Consider the following 22,988-nt stretch of genomic DNA (forward strand, 5'->3'; position numbering starts at 1 on the left):
CAGGGCCCTCTGATTCCTCTTGTACCAAATTGTATTGTAACTGTAATGTCTGCCTTCATTTTGTTAAGCGCTGCGCAAACTGTTGGCGCTATATAAATTCTGTATAATAATATAATAATAATAATTTGTGTGCACAGAACACACTGTCCAGGCCTCTTTTCATTCATTTCAGTGTCAGGGTCGTCCTCAGACAGGAGGATGCTCAGGGATTGTTTCACATTGACTGGGGAATCTGCCCCCTCCTCCCACTCCCATGGTCTGTCATATGTCAGCCGCCGAGGCTAGGATGATAGATTTGTATTGTAGGAGCTCACCGAAAACTGTGTCCGAACCCTGAGCTGCGAGCCATGAGCATTCCATCAGCTCCAGCCTGCCTGTCGCCAGCAGTCAGCGCCGAGAAACTATGTGATGGAGTTCAGGAAAATTTCCAAGCCCCCTCCTCCTTTTATCATCTTACAATAACATTGGAATAATCTTTTATTGTCCAGCTCGGGGGGTGGTGGTGGGGGGGGGGAGAATGGTGAAAAAAAACACAAGATGTGCTACGCTTAGACGTAATGGAATCGGATCAGATAGAGAATCAACCAGAATCGTCCATGTTGGCATAGATCAAGAACTCTGCCAACAGTGCGGAGATCCTAAGTTTACCAATGACTTATGATTGCAAAACTAGAGTGCCCATAGCTTTATTCATGAGGGTATTCTGGTGCAGAGGCATGACTTGACCGCGCACTGGCATTGACTCCATAACCCTAAACGCACAGCCAAAGAGTGGTGACTGTCAGGTCTGGGACCACCTTCATGCTAGAGCAGTGCTAACAAATTAAGACTTTCATAGGCCCAATGCAATACTCAAGCTACTGGTTTTTATTATAGGAAACATTATCCGATTATCCGCTTACCCCCCAAGAACACAGTGCGCCCTTTGTACTTATTAAAAGATATGAAACCCTTACATTTTATAAGTTCCCAAACTGATTGTTTACTAGTATAGTGAAAGATAGCAGAACGATTTTATGAACAAAGAATAATAGTAATGAAACTCAGAGACATGGGAGACACGATGTCCCAAGCACAGATGACCTTCTGTGAGTAATTCCATTGGAGACCTTACAGGCAGTCTCTAGTAAGCTTCCTGCAGCCCAAAATGGCCGATAAGATTAAAAGAAATGCACTGAAGTTTGGTCAGAAGGTTTTTAAGAAAGAGCGGCCTTGACACATCTGTCTGTAATATACAGTATATACATAGAATGAGTGCGCATCAATACAAATACATGTCCACAAACATCAAGTGAAAAATTCAGGAGTGAATCTTCTAAAGACAAAAAAAGTCCTGGAATGAAGTGTAAACATTTAACCATCCACCAACCCTGTGAATATATCTTGAAGAGACGACCACAACACTTGTGCCCTTTACCACAAATAAGGTTGGCCTCTTATTAAATGTAAAAGATCCCTACCACAAAGATCAACCAGGCATGTAGTTAACAGGCCTCCAGACATTCATCAATGGCAATAACGAAATGCCAACTTCCAGCTTCAATTATTCCAAGGATCAGCATGTCAGATCAGGGCACATCTCACGGAGAAGAAGAGAGGCCACGCATAGTGTAAAACCACCAAACTATTTATTTAAAACAGTAGACAGGTACTTGATGAAGGAAAATGCAGCATATCACAGCATGTACCAAAGCCTCGCCGCTATCCACTCGGCGGGTGTGATAATGTAACAGGTTAAGCCTCGCACAACCCGTTTAAACAGCATCTTCCCCCCTAGACATGACATGTCAACATCTTAATTTGGTGGGATGAAGCTACAAGCTTGCATCTTATTGGAGAGCACTCAACTCTGTCTGCCGTCTGGGGGGATTGATTTATTAAATAGGTTAAAGCCAAGTAAACCTGAGGTGTGACCATTTGCATTCAGGTGAGAGTAGTATGCCTGCACATCTCACCACCCCTGTTATGACTCCTGATCCACCGCTACAGGATGCCCTCTCCAGCACTGGTCCTACCATGTAAAGATGTTCAAAACTATTAATCTCATGGAAGAGTTAGTTGCCTCAAGCAGAGACACTTGTGACAGATTCTGCCAAACCTGGTTTCACTATACAGTACTATCTAGTTCTATATCACTTTAGAATATGAAGCTCTTATGCATACTAGTTTTCTACATTGAGAGGTTTGATGTACTTGTGAGGATGGGGACTGGGGGGACTGGGTTGAGGGAGGGATGCTGCCTTTCTACCTGGTCCAACTGGAGCCCTCATTACAGCATGAATGCCGTAGCATGATGCTGAATTACAGCATCTGGAAACATCAAAGCTAAGTAGGTGGAAATTTGCAGCCCTTTAGAACACGGATGCTTAACCTGTGAGCCGCCAGCTTACGTCCCATTATGCCTCTGCCTTTGGGAGATAAGCTTGTAATTGTCAGTCTTGCGATGCCTCATGGGACTTGTAGTTTTGCAACAGCTGGAGCTCCACGGGTCAAGCATGCATGCTTTAGAACCTCACAGTGCTGTTGTTGATGTATGCATGGACATGTGACTGAGCTGAGAATGTTTTAATCAGGCATATTTGCCATCCATGTATGACAAAACCCAACAGGATCAGCACTGGAAATCATTGGCGATGTCAGCGTATGCAAGGCATAATCCAATATGTGAACTTTAGATTGTAGATGTCAGGAAATATACCATTAAAGAACTCATTGGATCCACTGGCGGGACATTTTTACATTGTCAATATTTTTGAGCATGCTGACAATTATATGATTGACATTGTAGACTTCCCTCACTTCCAGAAATGTATCGGTTGTTTTCCAACCTGTATATCTGTTATGCCGCGTACACATGATCGGACTTTCCATCGGAATGAACTCTGACAGTTTTTTCAACGTAGTTCCGACGTAGTATCGCTGAAACGGACTTGCCTACACACGATCACACCAAAGTCCGATGGTTTAGAACGCGATAACGTACGACGGGACTAGAAAAAGGAAGTTTAATAGCCAGTAGCCAATAGCTGCCCTTGCGTAGTTTTTGGTCCGTCGGAATAGCATACAGACGAACGGTTTTCCCGATAGGAACTGATTCCGTCGGAAAGATTTGAAACTTGTTCTATTTCTGGGTCCGTCAGAATTTTCAAAAAAGAAAAAGTCCGATGAAGCCCACACACGATCGGAATGTCCGATGGAATCATTCCGTCGCACCTTTTCTGCCGGAAAGTCCGGTCGTGTGTACACAGCATAAGAATCAGAACCCGATAAGCTCTTCAAATCTCCCAAGCCTTATTTGCAGGTTTTAAAAGTAAATTGCAGTTTGTACAACTGGCCCTTTCATTTGGTACATTTGTTCATTCTTCACCCCCCTCCAAATGAATCTGAATGCCATTGTACAGGGGGCTAGTGGTGTATCACTCACACAAGTGAATACATGTTAATGAAGGAGTGCTTGGCCACGGAGTACATTCTTCATGTAGCACACAGAAAATATTGTCCTTCTGTACATTAGAGTCAGGTCACCCCCTTCACCCAAATAGTGATTACAACATTTAGCATTAAGTAGAGTGCAGCTGACATGTGACAAAGATGTAAGTGCACAGTGTGTTCAATGAGAGGCTGAGTATACTGGTTATTAAATCCGAGAAACACACTTCTCGATAATCTGTCATCTAACATCTCTAACTTTCCCAAACTGTCTTGGGCTTTGAGAATGAGTCCTGGAAAGTTTTTTGCACCTATTAATATCCTTTTTAATGTACCGGTTGCTTAGCAAAGTCCTTCCATTTCTGTTTTGTTGGGTTAGGCCCCTTTCACACGGGCGGCTGTTCTGCCGCTGTTAAAAGCGTGTTTTGTTATTTTTAAACTCAAGAGAATCCTGGCACAGCTTTCACTTGCAGTTGTACTGGGCATTTTCCTGCGTTTACGTGCGTTTACATGCGGCTGCGTTTAGCTGCGTTGGAACATTCTTGCCATTTCTGATGTGCTTCCTGTTGTTTTTATTTCCTTGTTGCCGCTGCTATCCGCAGGAGAAATAGTACACTGCGATTACCTGCAGTTATGTGCAGATAGCTGCAATAAATCGGTCCTGGACGCAGTCAAATGTATTTTTTCTAACCGCACCAAACCCCAAGTAATGAAACCGTTGCTAAACACAGTGTGTGAATGGGGCCATAGGACAGCATTGTGTGAGTTTAATGATAACTTGATCTAGCTGCAGCTAAAAGCTGAATTCTATCCGCCCGTGTGAAAGGGGCCTTATACTATCCTCACTTTATGCCTTTTCAATTTGGTTTGAAATAATACTAATAATACCTAATAACAAAAATGTCATACCTGCTCTGTGCAATGCAATGTTTTGCACAGAGTAGCCCCGATCCTCCTCTTTTCGGGTCCCCCACCGCTTCTTGGCCTCCCCCCAAAACCTTCAGCCTGTAGAACGACTTTAAAATATCCGGTCTCATCAATATGTGTTAATATTTTCAAAACATTGCTTCTATGTATAATTGATCAATAAAAAATACGTTACCTCAAAATGTCATATGTGCCCTACTATACCATGTACTTGTATGTAAAGCATCCTGTTCTCTCTGTATTGCTTCCTTTGTGTGAAATCCCTGGTTTTCCTGCCAGTCCCTCTGCTTTCCTATTTCAAACTGAACACGCCAAGCATGAGAGCAAGTCTCAACAGGGGTTAAGCAAGTAGGCAGAATGATGGCAGTGATATAAAGAGCTCCCTCTAGTGATTTACCTACAGATCACTATCTTTAAAAAATAAAACTGTGAAAGAGCAAGTAAAAATGTGAGCGTTAATAAAATGGTATCAATGTGAGTCTGTGCTTTGCAGAGAAAGTGAAATGCCGTGTAACCACGGGCGGATTCTTCGACCAAACTCGTCCGCCGGAACTAATCCGTCGCACAATCCGACCGTGTGTGGGCTTCATCGGACTTCCGACGGACCTTTTCGGTCGAAAATCAGACGGACTTTAGATTTGAAACATGTTTCATATCTTTCCGACGGATTCGAGTCCGGTCGAAAAATCCGGTCGTCTGTATGCTAGTGTGACGGACGAAAACCGACTCTAGGGCAGCTATTGGCTACTGGCTATCAACTTCCTTATTTTAGTCTTGTCGTACGTCATCACGTACAAATCCGTAGGACTTTGGTGTGATCGTGTGTAGCCAAGTCCGTTCGTTCGAAAGTCTGTCGGAAGTTCATCAAAAGTTCGTCGGAAAGACCGTCAGACCTTTGATGCTAAAAAGTCCGCCTGTGTGTACGCGGCAAAAGGTTCACTAGTTTAATGGCAACCTCCATCAGTAGCTTGTAACTTACCTTTCCTTTGTTTCCCTGTCATTCTACTCAGCCAACAGGAGTGAAGAAGAATATGCAGGACGTACAGATATAGAAGCATGTGACCCAGTCCCTCCATCCCATGTGATATCACTGCTACTTGGTGATTGGCCACTGAGGCAGCCAGTACTGTCACATGTGTGCGGAGAGAGAATCCCCAGCCTTGTGTAAGCTCCAAGTCATGACTTACACAGTACTTTCTTTGACCCATTGGCGAGTAGTGGGGGAGAAAAGAACTTAAGCATGTGCAGCTGGTGGGGTTGCCAAAAAAACTGAACCTGATGCTTTTCCCTACATTAACTTATTTTCGGTACACACTTTGCAGTTTTTTTTTCATTCAACCAACCTGACAGATCCATTCATCAACACAAGCGATGTGAGGATCTCTCCTGCTGAGACAAATAGGTTGATTTACTAAAGGCAAAAAGACTGTGCACTTTGCAAAGTGCAGTTGCCCCAGAGCTTAGTAAATGAGGGAGAGCTCTGCTGACTTCCATCATCCATGCACGTGATTGGGCACTCTTTGCAAAGTGAAGCTTTAACGCATTTACTAAGCTCTGGAGCAACTGCACTTGCAGGGGGAAACTGCACTTTACAAAGTGCACAGTCTATTTACCTTTAGCAAGTCAACCCCATGGTATTCTGATAGGGTGACCCCCACCAGAATACACTGATCAGCGCTTGCAGCCATTGGCTTGAATGCTGGTTTTCCAGCATGCCTGTTCAACAGAAGCTGGTTGTTATAACGGCTTCTGTAGAACAGACAGCTGTACACATGGACCAGAAGCTTTTGGCTCATGTGTACCGGAATTATTGATAATCAGAAATCAATATAGAGTAATGATTACTGGTGTTTTTAAGGCAAAGAAAGTATAGTGAGACCAAGTGACGTTTGGAGGGGGGCTGACCTGGCCTATAGCCCCGAGTGGCCCCTCAAAAAGCCCTGGGTCTCATATTGCTCATTGAGAATTATTAGCCCCAAGGCTTGGGGTTGGCCAGGAACTCTGGGCTATAGTATGCAATTTGCACACATCCAAGGTCGGACTGGCCTTCCGGGATAGCGGGAAATCTCCCGGTAGGCTGCCTGCCCTGAGGCCGATCCTGCTTGGCCCGGGTGCCGAAGCTCAAGTGCCAGAGTCCTCCCCTCTTAGGTCTGAAATGTTTCGGCGGGTGCTGTAACAAAGTCCTGGCTCCTGTGATAGACAGAACACTGATCCAAATGAATCGGTGTGACAGTGTGATGTGTATCATAGGAGCTGGTCTAGGAGATGGGACTTTGTTACAGTGGCCGCGGGGATATTCAAATCCAAGCTCAGACCGTGACACAGCGGGAGATCACCGTTCTGTGTGTGATCCATCCAGGCACTTGTAGGCTGCATTGGTGGGCATTGGTAGGCTGCATTGGTGGGCATTGGTAGGCTGCATTGGTGGACACTGGTAGGCTGCATTGATGGGCACTGATAGGCTGTATTGATTGGCATTTGTAGGCTGGATTGGTGGGCACTGGTTGGCTGCCTTGATGGGCACAGGTAGTCTGCAGGGGTGGGCACTATGAGGCTGCATTTGGTGGGCACTGGTAAGCTGCACTTGATGGGCACTGATGAGACTATATTGATGGGCACTGGTAGGCTGCATTTGATGGGCACTGATGAGGCTGCATTTGATGGGCGCTGGTGAGGCTGCATTGATGCATTGATCTCTTGTGTCATGTCTGTAGTCTCTGACCATCTCTTGTATTGTGTCTGCAATCTCTGACCATCTCCAGTATCATGTCTGCAGTTTCTGATCATCTCTTGTATCATATCTGCAGTCTCTGACCATCTCCTGTATCATATGTGCAGTCTCTGACCATCTCTTGTATCATATCTGCAGTCTCTGACCATCTCTTGTATCATATCTGCAGTCTCTGACCATCTCTTGTATCATGTCCACAACCTATGACTATCTCTTGTCTTTTATCATGTCTACAGTCTCTGAGGGGGAGTCTGGAGAGGAGTCAAGAGTGAGAGCGCCGCCGGGATGGGGGTCATGGGAGAAATCAGATGTGTGTGGACTGTGGAGAGGAGACTATAGGATAAAACCAGAGCCACCAACCTGGAGCCATCTGACTGAGCCCTGCATGGTGCACCTGAGAGGAGGTCAGTGACAGTGCCGCCAGGCCAGTCTGAGGGGGGGGGTCACTAATGTAAGGGGGGTCGAATACAATAATGTAAGGGGGCACTGATATAAAGATTTCCCCCTTATATCAGTAACCCCCCTCCTTACATTAGTGTATTCTTTCTGTGGAAGGTGTTCTCTGGTCACCAGAGTCCCCCCCCCCCACTTTCCCAGAGTTCCTGGGGTCCCCCTTGATGATTGCTCCATTTTTACCACTTTTAACCGGAATTTTCTCATATATACTATATATATGCTTTCGTATCTGTCTTATCTATATATAATACACTCTTCAAATGTGATTTAAAATGCATGGTTTTCCCTTTTACAAACAAGAAAACAATGACGTTGGGCTGGTATAATATTGCTATGGCGCTGGTATGAAATTATTTCCAGGGCTGGTTTTTATACCCAGTCCAACCCTGCATACGCTCACTCACCAGGCAGTTCCCAGAACGAGAACGGCAGAAACCAAATGAAGAATTTATTTAGGGGAGGGGAGCCGGTTACATCGGCTTCAGTGTGGCCTCCATCCAGTTCCGGTTCCAGTTTCCGGGTCTGTTTTGAAGCCCTCCCCTCCGCATCTGCTGTGCTGTGGTCCACTGCCCGCGGGACAGCACAGCAACAGGCCGCAGCAACACAAACTCCACAGCCAGCTCATGTGAGCCCTCAGCCCAGACTGTGTGCTGACACTGACGCCCGCCAGACAGCACTGGAAAAGGCGATAACCCAGCCTCCATTGGGCAGGGGTGAGGGGGGGCATTGGGTGGAGCTTGGCCTGGACTAACTTTAAAATGTGGGAAGGGTTATCAAATTTACCTTTGGGCTGAAGCTCCTGGTCTTTTTCCCACCTAGCAACACCCTTGGTGAGACCTGTCAGAAAGATAAGTCATAATAGGGATGGTATCAGAGCAGCCAAGTGATTGAATCCTTTTTGTATGGCATTTGTGCGTTCCTTGTGTCCTCCCGGCACTTTGGATTTCTCCTCAAAACCTGTTTGCTCTCCAACCAAAACAAACCTAGAGTTTTAATGTTTTGGGCTTGTTGTTTAAAGGACTTTAGATTGTAAGCTCCTCCTGGTGACAGGGACTGATGTAACCGTTTCTAGGTATTCTGTAAGACACTGCGTTATATTCATATGACCTAAAATGGATCTAAAGCTAAAACTGGAATGGAAAGAATCTAAAATTTCACAAGAACAGGAATAGAGATTTCCTTTTACTTCCTGTCGTATATACAGGACAGGAAATGAATAGACATGTGCGATTCGGTTCGTAACAAATAGATTTTGTTAGTATTCGTACATTCGGATCAAGTCGAACATCCGAATAGCTGAAAGAACCAAAATACGAAAATTACGAATAAGCAAAATAACGAACATGGGAGAATACGAGCTTACGAACGGACAAACTTACAAAAATACGAAACTCCGAAACAGTAAAAGAAAGAAAATGACATCTATTACGAATGATTTGCATTTTGTATTTTCAATCCTTTGTTCGTAATTTCGTATGTTCGTAGTTTCATTCGTGTGTTCGTAATTTCGTTTCTTTGTTAGTAATTTTGTTTGTTCGTGTTCTCGAATCGTTCTTTTGAATGGACAGTGTAAGTGTACCTTAATATGTAAGTTCGTAATTTCGTGTTCTCGATTTGTTCTTTCGAATGGGCAGTGTATTAGCGAGAGATGTGTCTTACTTAATATCTTCAGCCAATCAGCTTATCCCTTTTGTGTCTGAGTCACACTCCATTCCTGAATCTTTTTAGATTTAGTTGAGGAGGAGACGGATTCCGGTCTTGTGAGGAAGTGGACTGGAGTAAGCACAGGACTTATTAGAAAAGCAAGCATAGGATTATTATTCTTTTTTTCCTACGAATCAACGAAAAAGGCAATCTCACAAAACAAACGAACAATTACTAAATTACGAGTAGTGTACCGAATAAACGAAATTTCATAACAAAATTACGAATTTCGAATCAAAGAAACGGAATTACCAATCATTTCGTATCAACGAAAATTTAACTGTTACGAAAATACGAATGAGTCAGAATATGAAACCTCGCGTCTTACGAAATTACGAATCGCTAGACTAACGGAATTACGAATCATTTCGTATCGATGAAAAAATAAAAGTTACGAAAATACGAACAAGTCCGAATATGAAAACTCGCGTCTTACGAAATTACGAATCATTACGAATCAACGAAAACGTAAAGAAACGAAACTAAATTAAATTTTTTGTTGTCCAGATATCTAGAAATTAAAGGAACACACCCCCCCCCCCCCCCCCCGGTGAGGGCAAGGGTGTAAAGTAAAAAATTCTTAAACCATTCACTGCTATATTCAAAATACAAAAAGAAAAAAATTGTAGACATTAGTTATAAGCAGGCCATACATGGTGGAATTTCGAACAAATTTTCTTTTCAAAATCAGAAAGTTTGTTTTTTTTGTGATCCAATGGCACCACCATTGATTTTCGAAATTTGGCCGACCAAGCCTTCAGTTTCATCTCATGTTGCTACAAAAAATAATTTTTGTGGGCGGGAATCTTCTTTTCTCTCCGTAAATTTTCTTTTCTTATTACATTTCTCGCACGATTTTCCCATCATTGATTAGAAAATCGTTTGTTTTTTCAAAAAATTTCCTATTCCTCAAATTTGATTGCCGCGCGAAAATTGGCCGTTGTTGCAGCCCACTAATGGTGCCAAATTCGTACAAAAATTCTTTGATACGATTTTCGAAAGAAAATTCTTTCGAAATTCGAACCGTGTATGGCCGGCATTAGACTTTAAATAAGGGAAATAAAGTAAAGTTGTCTTTTGAGTCAGTATGGCATTAACATCAAAATGTCCCTGCAGATTATGGTAAAATGTTACCCAGGATTTGCATGCAGTGTAATGTATGATGATCATTTGTAAAAGCAATCGTCTACACAAAGCTAGTGACCACCGTGAATCAAGAACAGACAGTTATAGACACAGAATTCAGCTACTTGGGGTACATTTGATCAGTGGGAGTACAAATGGCTTATGTTGGCTGTAAGTTTTCTTTTTTCACTTTTTCTGATTACATTAAAATCTAGATGTCATTGTATCAAAATGCAAACGTTTATTGCCCTATTTAATCGTGAACAATTTGTCTTCATACAACCAGTGAAACTTTCATAGGAGAAGAAAAAAAGTCAGAGGGACGGCACATTACCTTGGTCTTTGAGTATTTCCTGTCCCGTTCCCCCCCCCCCCTATACATTGAGACAAACTTCAAAATGGCATTTGTTTGCCATGTACACCCCAGTCTAGTAGACGCAGAAAAGTTATTTATGACTGTTAAAACCGCAGCAAAAATGCAACCCAGAACGTATGGCCAAAGAAAAGTTCTCTCTGTGTGAAAGAAAACTTTATAGCATTCCAAATTATAGCTTTCAGAAATACAGTACATTTGCCATTTTTCATTTCTCAAAAAGAAAGGGAGGCTGAAGTCTTTTTCAGATTTTTCAGGTTACATGTGAAAGTGATCAGCTTGTAAATAAACTTAATCAATGTGTTAATGTACTCAAAAGGTTTCTTGGTATTTGTATATGCACCCAAGGGAAGTGAGTATTATGCCGCGTACACACGATCGGACTTTCCGACAACAAAACCGTGGATTTTTGTTCGAAGGTTGTTGGCTCCAACTTGTCTTGCATACACACGGTCACACAAATGTTGGCCAACAATTCCGAACGTGGGAACGCGGTGACGTACAAGACGTGCGACGAGCCGAGAAAAAGGATGTTCAATAGCCAGTGCTTCTCCTTCTGCTCGATTCGGAGCATGCGTGAACTTTTGTGCGACGGACTTGTGTTCACACGATCGGAAATTCCGACAACAAAGTTTTGTTGGCGGAAAATTTGAGAACCTGCTAGCCAACATTTGTTGGCAGAAAGTCCGACAACAAATGTTCGATGGAGCGTACACACGGTTGGACTTTCAGCCAACAAGCTCACATCCAACATTTCCCGTCGGAAAATCCGACCGTGTGTACGTGGCATTACTGTAGTTAAATACTGTGCTGCTTGCTTGCTTAGCTGCACTGTGACTTACCTCGGTGATTGACTTACCTTGCTGCAAGTGTACCAGAATCTGTGCTCTCCAATAAGAAATACCTGAGAGCCACATGATCAAGGCTGCCTCAGTATTAGGTCTTGTCAGGTAACTTGTAAGTGTTTTTGTTCTACTTATAACAAGAACATTTTATTTTTTTCCTGTAAATGGAATAGTATTGTGTATTAGTTTGAATTGTAATGATAGATCCTCTTTGTCATAGTTTTAACTCATAGAAACACTGTAAAGTGACGTCAGAAAAAGACAGCAGTCCACCCAGTCTGCCCTTTTTTTTTTTTTCGTTAACTTTATTGTCTGAGTATAGGTCTATGTTTGTCCCAAGCATGTTTGAAGCCATTTAGTGTTGACTGTCTCACTATCTCTGCTGGTAGTTTATTCCAAGCATCAACTAGATCATGTGACAGGCTCAGCAGGGAAGTAGGAGGAGGAAAAAGGACACACGCCAGGCGCGGCCCCAGCGCTGGAGGTGTTCCGGTGGGGTCAGCTGCAAAAAGAAAAAAAAAAAATGCCAGGGCCTTTCTCACCCTCGGGAGAGTCAGGATGGTGTCACCCCTCTAGCGGGTGTCACCCGGGTGTGAACCCAGCCTACAGATTTCAATCATGTCTCCCCTTTCGCTTCTTTCCTCCAGACTGTACATATACAGTTCCTGAAGTCGCTCTCAATATGTTTTATCCCCCCAAACCTTTCGCCCTTTTTGTTCCCCGCTTCTGGACTCGTTCTATCTTATCAATATCTTTCTGTAAGTGAGGTCTCCAGAACTGGACACAGTATTCTAAATGAGGTCTTGCTAAAAATCTATATAGAGGAATCAGAATCTCCTTCCTCCTGCTAGTGATCCCTCTAGTGATAACGAAAGATCTATATAAGGGAATCAGAAGCTCCTTCCTCCTGCTGGTGATCCCTCTAGTGATATCTAAAGATCTATATAGAGGGATCAGGACCTCATTCCTCCTGCTGGTGATCCCTCTAGTGATAACGAAAGATCTATGTAAGGGAATCAGAAGCTCCTTCCTCCTGCTGGTGATCCCTCTATTGATATCTAAAGATCTATATAGAGGAATCAGAACCTCCTTCCCCCTGCTGGTGATCCCTCTAGTGATATAAACATCTATATAGGGGGATCAGGACCTCCTTTCTCCTGCTGGTGATCCCTCTAGTGATGCATCCTAGAATTTTATTTGCTTTTCCCACTGTCTGGTGACACTGTTTGCTTATTTTGCAATCATCTAAAATAAGTACCCACAAATCTTTTTCTTCTCTAGTGCTGTGGTCATGGACTTGTAAAATACTGCAAGGATCAAAGTCTCAAGGGCAATATGTGTCACTCATAGCAGCTAATCAGGGTCTATCTTGCGCTGATGTGACTTCAGTCAAGCTCATTTTATCTGGTTTCTGTGGGCTACTGTACTTTGCACTTAGGGACCATTCATACTTTCATGTTACATGGCTTATTGTGATGTGGTGCCATTCAGAAGCACCTAGCTGGTGGACTGACATGCGTTGCTGTCTATGGCCAGATAATGCCATATGTATCTTTTTTGTTGGGTTGGGAGACTCATTCGGATGATTGGGCTGCCTTAATGCAATGCATGTTAACATGTGGCATAACGTGGCACAATAGTGTGAATGGGTCCTTGGGCCTCTTTCACACCGGCCAGATTCAGTTTTTCTCAGCAGCGGGTCAGGTCGATGATCCCCTGCTGAGCTGAGTGGAGCGGGTGGATGACAGATCTGTCTCCACTCCACTTATGCAGATCGGACATGGACACAGCCCACTCTGCTGTAAGGGCAGTCGGATGTAAACGGACCAGCTGTCTGTTTACACCGACTGCCCTCCGATCCGGCAAAAACAAACGGAAGAGGATCTGTTCCCCTCAGCCTGGCCGGATCCGATCGGAGGTAGCCAGGTGTAAACTGAAAGCCTGTCCCTTTACATCCGACTGCCCATAGAGGAGAATGGTTTGTCTGATCGGGTCCTGAAAAAAGGACAGGTGGACCCAATCGGACCCTTTGTGTGAAAGGGGATTAAGTGTTTTTCTTCTTGCAAAAAACAAACACTGTTTTACTTTGCAGAACAAGGAATGTTTGATTCAGCATTTATATTTATTTATTTTATTTATTACAGGTACTTATATAGTCAATTTACGCAGCGCTTTACATATACTGGATATTGTACATTCACATCAGTCCCTGCCCTCAAGGAGCTTGCAATCTAAGATCCCTATTTCACATTCATACATATATTGGGGCCAATTTAGACAGGAGCCAATTAACCTACCAGCATGTCTTTGCAGGGTGGGAGGAAACCGGAGTACCCCGGAGGAAACCCACGCACGCACAGTTTATTTGCTTTTTTATGTAGCTTTTACTGCCTGCATGTTTGTATTTTGATATGGTTTGTTTCTTTCAGACAGGTATTATTTTTGTTAATCATGGGTTTCAGCAGATGACCCAGATATGTTGGTAGAAGCACTACCAAAGTGTTTGGTATCAGACGATAATGAAAAAAATGCAACCCTGGTGATAACACAAGTCTGAAAGGGATGTCTATAGGAAATTAGCAGTTTTTGCAGGTGATCATTTATGACAACGTAAGGCTTGCTGAGGCCATAATAAAGAACATTGCAAAAAAATAGCAGCACTGCTGGAAAGCTATTTCAGTTGCAACCCAGTAACCATTTTTGCTTCTTGTTTATCTCACCAGAGATAAGCTAACTTTCAGTTCCATGCTGCCATACCTACATACAATTATACTGGGCCCAATCTTCCACTAGAGATGAGATACTACAGGGTAGTGGAAGATCCTCTTTTATTAGTGGAGCTGAATTTTACATTCCTGCCTCAGAGCTGCTCATCTTTTGAGGAGCAGCAAAGGTTCAAATCCCACCAGATTGCATTAACCATAAGAACACACAGTGATCATCAGAAAAAGAATAAGTGATATTTTAGATACAGATAGTGTAAATTTTCTGGATAAGCTGTGAATTGTCCCGTAACATCTAATCACTGTAATTCTCCACAGAATTCCTTGAAGATTTCCATGCTGAGGGCAGGGAATGCGTCAACTGTGGTGCAATGTCTACGCCTCTGTGGAGACGAGATGGCACTGGACACTACCTGTGTAATGCCTGCGGACTGTACCACAAAATGAACGGAATCAACAGGCCACTTGTGAAACCTCAGAAAAGGCTGGTAAGAGACCTCCCTTAAATTGCAAGAAAATCGGTAGATGAAATTAAATTCAATGAAATGTTAGAGATATGTTTCACAGATTTCAGCCTAGTGCTTAGATATCCTAAAGAAAACCTGTAAGAAGATAAACATTAGACTACCATTGATGACTTGTTTTAAAAGGTATAATCTCTGTGGCTGTGGCCCCGACCTTTGCTACTAATTAAGGGCCACAGTTCCGGAGGACAGATGATTATAGATGCTGCTGTAAACTGCTGTCTTCAGAGATACCAAGAGGTCAGCCTTTCCTTAAGGAATGGTAGCAGTAAGTGGTGGAAATCCAGCTCATTCAATTGGTTCTTTGTCTAAAATTGGGCATAGATAGATAGAATTTTGAATGGAAACTCTTAGGAAAAGTCTGATGCCGCGTACACACGAGCGGAATTTCCGACAGAAAGAGTCAGATGGGAGCTTTTCATCGTATAATCCAACCGTGTGTATACCCCATCGGACTTTCTCCGTCGAAAATTCAGACAGACTTAGATAGAGAACGTGTTCTATATTTTTCCGACGGAACAAATTACTATCGGAAAAACCTCTCGTCTGTATGCTGTTCCGACGCACCAAAAATGATGCATGCTCTGAAGCAAGTACGAGACGGAAGCTTTTGGCTACTGGCTATTGATCTTCCATTTTCTAGACCCGTCGTGCGCATTGTACGTCACCGCGTTCTGGACGGTCGGAATTTGGTTTCACCGTGTGTATGCAAGACAGCTTTAGCGAAATTCCGTCGGAACTCCGTCGGAAAAATTTTCAGAGTTTATTCCAACGGCAAAACCGGTCGTGTGTACAGGGCATTAGGAAAAGTTGTGCGAAAATTCTCAGAACATTCCCAGAATATTTAAATGTTGTTTGAAAGATTTTGAAACATTCAAAAATTTTGCATCCTGTTCCTTTGAACTTTTTCGTCACTGTGGTCGAAAATGAACATGGAATTGACCCACTAACGCTTAGAAAAATGAACACACTTTCTTAGACCATTCTTTTCCTTAAGAGAAGTATGGGATTTTTTTTTTTTCACAATCATACTTACCTAGGTGGATGCAGCATCGGTCTCAGCTCTAAGGCTGTACACACGGCCGGACTTTTCGACCAAACTTGTCCGACGGAACGAATCCGTTGGACAATTCAACAGTGTGTGGGCTGCAGCGGACCTTTTCTGTGGAAAATGTGACGGACTTTAGATTTAGAACATGTTTCAAATCTTTCCAACGGATTCGAGTCCTGTTGAAAAATCCGCTTGTCTGTATGCTAGTCCGACGGACGAAAACCGACGCTAGGGCAGCTATTGGCTACTGGCTATGAGCTTCCTTATTCTAGTCCGGTCGTACGTCATCACGGTCGAATCTGTCCGACTTTGGTGTGATTGTGTGCAGACAAGTCCGATTCAACGGAAGTCCGTCGAAAGTCAGCTCGTGTGTACACGGCATAAGAACCTAGTTACAAAGAAAGGTTGTGAGCACTGAACTTATTCTCTCTGGAGAAGAGACGCTTGAGAGGGGATATGGTTTCAATATGCAAATACCGGACTGGTGACCCCACAATAGGGATAAAACTTTTTCGCGGAAGAGAGTTTAATAAGATTTGTGGCCACTCATTAAAATTTGAAGAAAAGAGGTTTAACCTTAAACTACGTAGAGGGTTCTTTACTGTAAGAGCGGCAAGGATGTGGAATTTCCTTCCACAGGTGGTGGTCTCAGCGGGGAGCATCGATAGTTTCAAGAAACTATTAGATAAGCACCTGAATGACCACAACATACAGGGATATACAATGTAATATTGACATATAATCACACACATAGGTTGGACTTGATGGACTTGTGTCTTTTTTCGACCTCACCTACTATGTAACTGAGCGGTCAAACACCGCCGATCGTTCGGTTCTCAGTGCTCCCTAAGCAGAGAGCTGGTGGCTGTCAGTCCCTGCTCTCTGCTTTGCCCCCCCCACTCACTGGAGCTCTGGGCTGTGGAGGGTGCGGGAGTGGCCGGCTCAGGCTCTCAGCTGCTAGCTGGGTGCCGGTCCAGGCATGTGGGTGGATCCCGACCATATGGCCACGATCTTTCCCGAGCCTGGACCAGCTCTGTGAGGTCAGCCGACAACGTGCTTCAGCCTGCTGTCTGCTGAAAACGGGTCACAGGAGTGCAGATCGGGCTGCACTCCTGTGATCCACAGGAGAAGTACAGCCAAACAATCTTTGGCTGTACTTCTCCTTAAAGCCAGAAATAGATGGATCGAATATCGGCGGGTTCAGCAGGGACAGGCCGAGATTTGATTCATCGATGGACTTGGGTACAAGAAGCATGTCGGATTTTTAGAATGCAATAATTGCCAGCAGCGGAAATTGCATAATCTATGGCCTGCTTAAGAATTTTGGTTTGAAATTCTATCCATCCATGGCCAGCTAAAGACAAGTCTACATGGCTTGCACAGCAACAACTGACATCCAATATAACCATTGCCCGATCCAATGGCAATCAGCCAGTTCTTTAGTCAGTCATCTTACATACACGGGTTGGCCATACAAAGCCTAATTTTTGGAAGCAATGCAACCTGTTTTAGCATTACTTGAAGCAATCTTACAATATGTAGGTTTTTATAGTTTAGCAATCAGTCATTCGCTAGTTCCAGAAGTGTTTGGCATTGCAAATAATGTTTGTCCAGCATGCTGAATACCTGTGACTACAGCCAAAAAAAGGCGTATGGTTTTCCCAGCTTAGCGTATTAGGCAAAGACATTTTACTGGGCAGAAATTCCCACAGCGTTCCATTGCTTCTATTGCTGCTATTACCGGTAAGCGAGCTGCTTTTAGCCCTGACACGAGCCAGGGGAGGTGTCCATAGTACACCTTTGAAACGACAGTTGCTTTAGATTAACACCAAGAATTGCAGATTTTTTTCCGAGGTGCTAGATATTTCCCATATAGATTGATGTGTGAGGCTAATGAGGTTGTCAAAGGCAGTGATCTGGAAAAGCTGCAGTCTATAAAATCGCTTTACTAAGTCCTCTCTGGAGCATTAGTGACGTTGTTATGAGCTTCTGGAGAATCCATCTAGATTTAATGCAATGCAGCAAAAGAGCACCAACAATAGGCTTTGTATGAATGTGTATAAAGGAGGAGAATGTTCAAGCTCTCTTTTTTTTTTAATTAACTAACCTGGGCCAGGAAGATTTTCAAGCATAAACCCATTTTTGTTAATGTACACTGCAGTCAGATGAAAAGTATTTGCATTCAGACTGTCTGAGGAGGCACAACCTACTTCCTGAGTGACCCTGACTTTCATCCTAGTAATACTCTTGTGCCGCTGGATGCCCTATATCAGTGGTCTCCAAACGGAAATACTGTAGCTGCTGCCTTTTAATTAGGACACTTACCTGTCCAGGGAGCCCGCGATGGCCAATCCGTCCATCGGCTCAGGTGCAGGCGCCGCCATTGTAACAAAGGAGAGCCGGCAGTGGAGCCTTCAGCCGGTTTCCTACTGCTCATGCGTGAGTCGCGCAGCGCTTTGTGAATGGCCACCTCATCAGCGGGGGAGAAGGTGGAAATTACGTACTTTACCGCGGCCGGGCTAGGACAGAAGTAGATTTAGTACTTCATAAAAGGTAGGAAAGAAGAAAAAAAATATTTATATATTCAAAAACGAGGGGTGGAGGGGTGATCTTTAGTTTAAGACCACCTTGTAAAAGTGGGTGGAACTCCGCTTTAAGCTTTGACGATAAAACTTGGAAGTTGGTTTCTATGCAGAGCTGCACCAGATTCTGCACTCTCTCGTTTTAGTAAATCTCCCCCCATTGTCTCTTTAACAACTTGCCGATCGCCACGCGCCGATATACGTCGGCACAATGGCAGCGGTGGGCATTTGCGGTGGGCGTACCTGTACATCCCCTTTAATTGGCGGGACAAGCGGGTGCGCGCACCCACCGCGTACAGCGTGACTGTGCCCGCGGGACCCGCGGACTCGATGTCCGCCTGTGTCCTGGCGATCGTGTCACGGAACCGCAGAACGGGGAGATGCCTATATAAACAAGGCATTTCCCCGTTCTGCCTAGTGACATGACAGAGATCACTGCTCCCTGTCATCGGGAGCAGTGATCGCTGTCATGTGAGTTGAAGCCCCTCCCCCCCCACAGCTAGAATCACTCCCTAGGACACACTTAACCCCTTTTATCGCCCCCTAGTGTTTAACCTCTTCCCTGCCAGTGTCATTTATACAGTAATTGGTGCATTTTTATAGCTCTGATCACTGTATAAATGACAATGGTCCCAAAATAGTGTCAAAAGTGTCCGATGTGTCAGGTATAATGTCGCAGTCCCCATAAAAATCGCAGATCGCCGCCATTACTAATAAAAAAAAATAATAATAAAAATGCCATAAAACTATCCCCTATTTTGTAGACGCGATAACTTTTGCTTTGATTTCTTTTACCAAAAATATGTAGAATACATATCGGCCTAAACTGAGGAAATAAATTGTTTTTTTATATATTTTTGGGGATATTTATTATAGCAAAAAGTAAAAAATATTTCAAAATTGTCACTATTTTTTTCTTTATAGTGCAAAAAATAAAAACTGCAGAGGTGATCAAATACCACCCAATGAAAGCTCTATTTGTGGGGAAAAAAAGGACGTCAATTTTGTTTGGGTGCAAGGTTGCAGGACCGCGCAATTGTCAGTTAAAGTGAAGCAGTGCCGTATCGCAAAAAGTGCTCTGGTCAGGAAGGGGGTACAATCTTCTGGGGCTGAGGCGGTTAAAGCCCAACTCAAGCCACACCTTGGTTTTCCAAATGTTAGAACCTCTCTCAAGTTTTTACTGCTGTTTTCTATTGGGTAGATTCCCTTTACTTCTTGTGTGTTCACTGCAATTAGAATTACATTTCCCCAACAGTGACACAGGCAACAAGATAATCAAGAGAAATCTTCTAACTCTTTACAACTCTATTTAAAACTGAAAGTGTGTGAAGTTGGGCCTTACAGCTAGGGTTGCCACCTTTTCTTCAAGCCTAACCCGGACACTTTAGCAGCTCACAGCAACATTTTTTTTTAAGAGGGAATGCTGTGGTGTAAATGGGAACTCTGATGTAAGCGTGTTTTTGCTCACCATACCTCCCACTCATATCAGCGTTCCCAGCATTTCCCCTTAAATTAGGGTTCCCAAATCCCCCCTTTAATTTAGAGTCCACAGGGCACCCCTTACATCTGAGTCCCTCTTACCTTAGTGTATTCACTCGCTCGGAAGCAGGAGAGAGAAGGGAGGGTGGGGGGAGACTTCAGTCACAGACATCAGATGGTGAGCTCTTTCACCCAAGGATGGAGGCTCAGGCATTGACACCTTTCATTTACGATGTATCTGCCAGTTCCTGAACTTCAGATTTCCAGCCCACACATCCCTTTCCTAAGGACTAGAACATCGGGGATTGGAGTGTGGGTGGGCAGACAGAGGGGGTAGGGGTGGGAGAAGGAGGAGCAGATCAAGCCCTCTCTCCTCTCCTGTCCATGTATGGGAATGGGTCAAATGCACACCCCTATGCACTCAGCGATTGTGGTGCTCGGTTACTTGGGGAGCCACAGTCCATTATGAATATTGTGTCCGGGTTTCAGGAGGTCTGAAACCCGGACACACAATTCAAAACCCAAACTGTCCGGGTGAATCCCGGACAGGTGGCAACCCTACTTACAGCAGTGCTTTAGGTAGGCACATATTCACACGTAGAGCCTGTTCACACATGTGCTTTGCAGTAATGTGCAGTGAAACTCTCATGCTATAACAATGCGCAGTAAGGCACCTTATTCATTTTGACTCACTCATCACACCTTCATAATGCACCTGAGCTGCTGTATATACAGTTTAATGCAATGATCTGTCTTTCTGGACAAATAAGTCCTAATTCTGTCTAGAGAGTCTCTTGCCAGGCAGAATTGCTATATTGGTGGCCTCACTTTTCTCCACTGCAGTGAAGCACAGATCCATTTCCAGCATCATCAGCGGATCACTGATTAGGTCATCTCTCAGCAATCTCCCTCTCTGTATTACTACAGCCTGACTGACTCAGAGTGCTGGCCCTTCCTCTCTCTTCAAGTCTAAATCCTGCTCTATGGGAGAGTAGTATAAATACATAGTAACACACTATGAAAAATGTAGACTTTTGCAGCCCAAGTTCAATCCAATACAGGCATACCCCACTTTTAAGTACACAATGGGGATTATTTACTAAAGCTGGAAAGTGCAAAATCAGGCTCACTTCTGCATAGAAGCCAATGAGCTTCTAACCCCAGCTTGTTCAATTAAGCTTTGGTAATAAAACCTGGAAGCTCGTTGGTTTCTATGAAGAAGTGAGCCTGATTTTGCACTTTCCAGCTGTAGTAAATAAACCCCATTGTGTACTTAACAGCGGGGTATGCCTGTATAGACATGTGCGGTTCGTTTTGTTCCCAATTAAAATTCGGACAAATTTTCGTTATTCGGAAATTCAGATGTATCCGAATGAGAATAGTACCGAATCTAAACGAATCCAAAATAATGAAATTCCGTATTTGGATGATATTCGAATAGTTTTCAAATTCGAATCGTTTTCAAATTCGAAAACTTTTCAAATTCAAATTGTTTTCCAATTTCCAAAGAGAAATAAATAGAATTGAAAATAAAGGAATAGAATAGAAAAAATTAAATTCTATTCCTTTATTTTCTGTTCTATTTTAGTCTTTTTGGAAACTGGAAAACTATTTGAATTCGAAAACTTTTCGAATTGATTTGAAAACAAATAAACGAAAAGAATCCCGAAAACGAATTAAACGAATGAAACTAATTTAACTAAACTAATTTATGTAAGTCACGAATCGAAAAGGAAACAAAACAAATTTTTTCGTTCTGCACATGTCTTTTCCAATATGTTCTGTGCACCAACGGTCACATTTTTGCTAGTCAATAAAAGGATCTAATAGATGCCTGACGTACTGCCGGAGGCCGCACAAGTGTTCGTGTTGCTTCTACAAGTACAGATAATTTTGACCTAAGCGATGAATGAGTTAAGCAAGGTTGGCTTGTCCCCTTGCATCACCTTATCTGTTACAAAGCTGTAGAATGTATAACAGGCCCAAGAGGAAACAGAACATGTGTTCAATATAGCCAGCACCACCGTGTGCTTATTGTATACTGAGTCAATATAATAATCAGCAAACACAAAGTAGATCTAATAGCGGGATAATATAAGGAAGAATACTGTCTGCAGTGGGGAGACAAATAATGTTTAACTAATACACCACAAACAATTCAAACATTATAGTAATTGGTTATCAAGCAAGCAAGTACAAGGCAATTACATATGGGAAGGAATCGGTGGCATAGCTTAGCAGCAATTGAAAGAGTCCTTCCTGCTAGATGACATGACCCATTATGTAAATATGGCACTGTCTGAATGTCCTTCCTGTCTTCTATTCAAAAATCATAGATATGTGCCATTGTTAGCAGGTAAGGAAACATAATTACCTCTACGCCAGCTTAGATCGCGCCAGCTTCCACTGATGTCACTTTATCATGTTGTTAATAGCAAACAGGAACTTTAAATATAATTTGCGGCCAAAGGAACAATGGAGTGAAACACAGTAAATGGGGAATATGAATGAATCATCAAGCCATATGATAAAATAAATAGTACAAATAGAGCTACCCCAAGGCGCTCTTAAATAACCCAATCCATGGTATCCAAAGTAACATAATGATTGGATTCATATTCAGTGCCACCAAACAAACTATAGTCCAATCATGGAAATCTCCCATACTATCTTCATCAGAGGTTAAAACACAACTAAATGGCACGTTGATCAATGAAAATTAACAGCTACAGTATTTCACAAAAGTTGACTTTATTGATATCAAAAATAGATAAAAGTTCACGTTACTCATATCAAAAATAGATAAAAACATCCAAGCATTGACAGGCAGGAGGAAAAAATAGCTTGACGCGTTTCACAAGAAACTTCTTGCTTTGTCAAAAAACATGGTTTTGACAAAGCAAGAGGTTTCCTGTGAAACGCGTCAACCTATTTTTCCCCCTGCCTGTCCGTGCTTGGATGTTTTTATCTATTTTTGATATCAGTAACGTGAACTTTTGCATCGTATGGGTGTGCAGCCATTCGTCCTTTCTGATTTCC

The 22,988-nt window shown here is 43.1% G+C and overlaps 1 protein-coding gene across 3 annotated transcripts in view; it reads left to right on the plus strand.

Moving 5' to 3' along the window:
• GATA5 (GATA binding protein 5) overlaps nucleotides 1-22,988 on the plus strand; it is a 58,631-nt gene that overhangs the window by 21,758 nt on the left and 13,885 nt on the right. For 2 of the 3 annotated variants that reach the window (XM_073607500.1, XM_073607501.1), the window contains exons 3-4: nucleotides 7,324-7,491; nucleotides 14,632-14,801. In XM_073607500.1, coding sequence (XP_073463601.1) covers nucleotides 7,324-7,491; nucleotides 14,632-14,801 — 338 coding nt within the window. The remainder of the gene's footprint in view (nucleotides 1-7,323; nucleotides 7,492-14,631; nucleotides 14,802-22,988) is intronic. The other variant, XM_073607503.1, reaches the window with a different exon arrangement.

The sequence above is a fragment of the Aquarana catesbeiana genome, linkage group LG12 (assembly GCF_042186555.1).
Source record: "Aquarana catesbeiana isolate 2022-GZ linkage group LG12, ASM4218655v1, whole genome shotgun sequence".
Taxonomy (NCBI): domain Eukaryota; kingdom Metazoa; phylum Chordata; class Amphibia; order Anura; family Ranidae; genus Aquarana; species Aquarana catesbeiana.